Source organism: Seriola lalandi, unplaced genomic scaffold, assembly GCF_002814215.2.
Source record: "Seriola lalandi dorsalis isolate HSWRI2012SDOR001 ecotype SW California unplaced genomic scaffold, Sedor1 jcf7180002002221, whole genome shotgun sequence".
NCBI lineage: Eukaryota > Metazoa > Chordata > Actinopteri > Carangiformes > Carangidae > Seriola > Seriola lalandi.
Window position 1 is genome coordinate 1 of NW_019472877.1, and position 1,508 is coordinate 1,508.

General features: G+C 43.3%; 1 protein-coding gene across 1 annotated transcript; it reads right to left on the bottom strand.

The window, feature by feature from the left end:
• Nucleotides 1–35: 35 nt before the first annotated feature.
• LOC111665374 (ubiquitin-associated protein 2-like) lies at nt 36–1,365 on the bottom strand (the record flags this gene model as incomplete). The annotated part of the gene is made up of 5 exons (XM_023420364.2): nt 1,235–1,365; nt 887–975; nt 666–718; nt 455–519; nt 36–267 (listed from the first exon to the last, which is right to left on the bottom strand). Coding segments are annotated over exons 1-5 (444 nt in total), but the record flags the coding sequence as incomplete, so codon positions are not given.
• Nucleotides 1,366–1,508: the final 143 nt, after the last annotated feature.

The window sequence follows — 1,508 nt, forward strand, 5'->3', positions numbered from 1 at the left end:
AAAATATTTGTGTGTGTATGCATCGCTGTCTGTACCAGTGCAGCATGCGCGTAGGTGGTACTAGCAGAGGCGGCATGGGCATAGCTGTTGGCTGTGGCGTGTGCGTAGCTGTGTGTTGCAGTGCGTCCATTGTGGTGGGAATTGGTAAACACCAGGCTTTGGCCCAAATCCTCTGCTGAGGGGCCATCAACTATCACCCCCAAGTCAGAGTCCATGGAACCTCCTACAGCCACTCCAGCCTTAGGCAGTAGGCTAGCCAGGTCCACACTGAGGAGAAGCAGCAGACAAGAGAACAGGAGGAGTGGGAGAGTAAAGAGTGGGAGAAATGAGAGGTTTGAGGAGGAGGATCAACAAAGAGGAGATAACCACACATTAAATAAAATGTCACTCTACAAAATAAACCCTGTTTTCTGTAGTGTTCTGAATTGACTGTACTTCAGGCAGGAGGGCTTACTTGTGTCCAGGTGTGACGTGGTTTGCTGGAGCAGAAGAGGCAGTGAATACTTTGGTCTCAGACAACTGTAAGAACAGGACAGGAAGTACAAATACAGCCATCCGTTAGATTACTTAATTAACACTAGAAATCAGGCAGGCCAGATTTAGAGCAATGCAAGTAAAAAACTTTGTGCAAATCCCTTTCAGATCATAAAAAAGTACTGTCATACATCCTCATTCCAGTCCTCTGAATTCCAGTCTTCCAGATTGCCTCCCCATGTTCCTAAAAAAACAAAAAACAAAACAGTTCACAAACACACTAATGATATGCTCTCAGCTACAACCCCTTGAATCCATTGTGTAGATTCATTTGTTTATTTCTGCTTGAATTCTGCTTATATTTGGGAGTAAGTAGTAGTAGTAACCTAAAATTGGAATGGAATTTTCTTACCAGTTCCCTCAGCAGGCTCATTGCCGTCCCCTTCCCATGTCTCCTGGCGAGCTCCAGAGTTTGCCGTGTAGTCAGCTGGATTGAAGGTGCTGAAAGATGTAGACAGTGGAAAGAAGAGAAACCAGGAAAGGTGGAGACGTGGAGGGAAGATGAGCAATCAAAGGAAACTAAAGAGGACTAAGTAACTAATTAAACATGAAACAGGAAAAAGTGTTAATTTTTTTTTTTAAAGGAAGAGATTCAGAAACATAGTTCTTTTCCACACATTTGTTTTTAAGATATGTGCTTGTAATCACCATCACCACCTCCTCATTCTAATTCAGACTTACACTAAACACACATTCTTACCCCATTCCCTGGGAGGAGAACCGGTTGCCAGCAGCTGCTCTTCCTCTACCGCGAGCCCCTGCCCCTGAGGACACAAACAAAACAACCAGATGACCTCTGGCTGACTGGTCTTTTCAGCCTCAACTCCTCATTAAACATTTTTTAAACTAAGGTATCAAACTCCCACACACCATCAGCAATACGTTTACTGAGAAAGCAACATTTCAGATATTGACCCTCGTCATTCATTAGAAAATAATCTAATCGTTTTTGTTTAAAACTATACCTGCATACA